Below are 1,702 nucleotides of genomic sequence, written 5' to 3' on the forward strand. Positions count from 1 at the left end.
TAGTAGAAAAATTAAGATAATTTAATTACAAATCAGGAGGCCAAAAATGAATTGCTGTTATTGCCTTTTCATACTTAACTAGAGATGGGCAAGACCCTTTTAGTTATGGGCCCAGATCCTAGTCAAAAAAATTCTAAATCAAAGAAGTTGGATTAGAGATCTAGAGAGAGAGAGAGAGAGAGATTGGAATATCTGAAACACTGTGCCTGTGGCTGATTGTTGCTCCAGTCACTCTTTGTTCCTTGCTTGGTGCTCCTGGAGCTCTGGCAAAACCACAGTTGTTTGAATCACAGACACAACTCACATGATAGCACAAGCATCAGCGCTGGTGTTGGGATTGGGAGATTGATAAACACAATACTGAGGCATATTATAAGCAGCCTGGTTATAGCTGAGAAACCAATCAACAGGCTGAACTGTGGCTGCTGTTGTTGATTGGCTAGTATTAGTTTTCTCCTCCTTTTTCTCCTTCACTTCAGAAACGCTAACCAGCTCCGCAGACCCCAAACTCTTCCTCAGAGACACTGCCAAGGTGATTGAATCAATCCCCTCCCCTTCAACAACAATCTGACTCTTATCTTCACCTTGCAATGAAGCCGATTCAACCCCTGCAACAGTGAAAAACAAGCTGATCATATTGAAGGGTTTACTTCCATTATTGTCTCAAAATCCATATAAGTTATATAATAGATCAGATGGGTCATCTTACCTTGTATTCCAACTGCTATCTTGAGGGCTTTAATGCGGGATTTTGAGCCATTCACAGGAACCTTGATCACCACCTTTTGCTGCACAAACAATCGATCATCAGTTTCTATTGAACTCTCTACTTTCCAAAACTGAAATTGATCAGAACCCAGAAGTTAATTAAAGCTCTACATCTAAGCTAGCTCATAGCTATACCTTCATTGTGTTTGTTGGGTTACTGGGTAACGAACAATGGATTTTTGTTTGCTCTGTTTGTTGCACTGAGCCTCCCTCCTCTCAATGGATCTATTTATGGACATCAAATTGCCAATCAACTGAAAGCTTCCAACTTTCCAAGAAATTAATGATAGAGATGGTACAATCCCGAGAGAAGTCAAGTCAAGTCAAACAACACGCCATTGTCGATGCCGACGCGTTCTCATCACATGGCCACTAGTGCCACCACCAGATTTGAACGCGTCCTTACTCGTATCATTCTAGCGGGTTGACTTGGCGAGTTGACTCGCCAGTATAATCAAGCCATTAAATTAAGAATTGTAAATTTTCACATTTAAGTAGGCCAATCAGACATAATTAATCTTCTATTCTTTACCCGTTCAAAAATTAAATAAATAAATAAAAATCTCAAACTATTTGTAAGATCTCATCCCTTGAGCAAATTGCAAATTGGATTTTGTTTGATCCTGTGATCATGTAAATCTCGTCCACTTTGCCATTCACTTGTTAGTATTCTGTATTTTGAGATTTTTATTTAGGGAAAATTCTCGATTAGTACTCTGTATTGGTCCCTAAACTTTAAAATGTAATAATTCAATATCCTAACTTTTAAAACTTGACAATCAACCACCCAAATATTGACAAAAAATATCCTTACCTTTTCTATTCAAGAAAGTTGGGTCACCGTTGCCCACTCAAGTGACCCTAACTTTCTTGAATAGAAAAGCAAGGACTTGAGACTGTTAATTTTTTGTCAACATTTAGTTAGTTGATAAAA

General features: G+C 38.2%; 1 protein-coding gene across 1 annotated transcript; it reads right to left on the bottom strand.

Moving 5' to 3' along the window:
- Nucleotides 1-1,015, bottom strand: LOC104593713 (heavy metal-associated isoprenylated plant protein 16-like). Its single transcript, XM_010253676.3, has 3 exons — nucleotides 904-1,015; nucleotides 710-788; nucleotides 1-608 (listed from the first exon to the last, which is right to left on the bottom strand). Exons 1-3 carry the CDS (start codon nucleotides 907-909, stop codon nucleotides 301-303), a joined length of 393 nt encoding a protein of 130 aa, XP_010251978.2. The 5' UTR covers nucleotides 910-1,015; the 3' UTR covers nucleotides 1-300.
- Between the last annotated feature and the right edge of the window lie 687 nt (nucleotides 1,016-1,702).

Source organism: Nelumbo nucifera, chromosome 7 (genome assembly GCF_055504915.1).
Source record: "Nelumbo nucifera cultivar China Antique chromosome 7, China Antique-T2T, whole genome shotgun sequence".
Classification (NCBI taxonomy): Eukaryota; Viridiplantae; Streptophyta; class Magnoliopsida; order Proteales; family Nelumbonaceae; genus Nelumbo; species Nelumbo nucifera.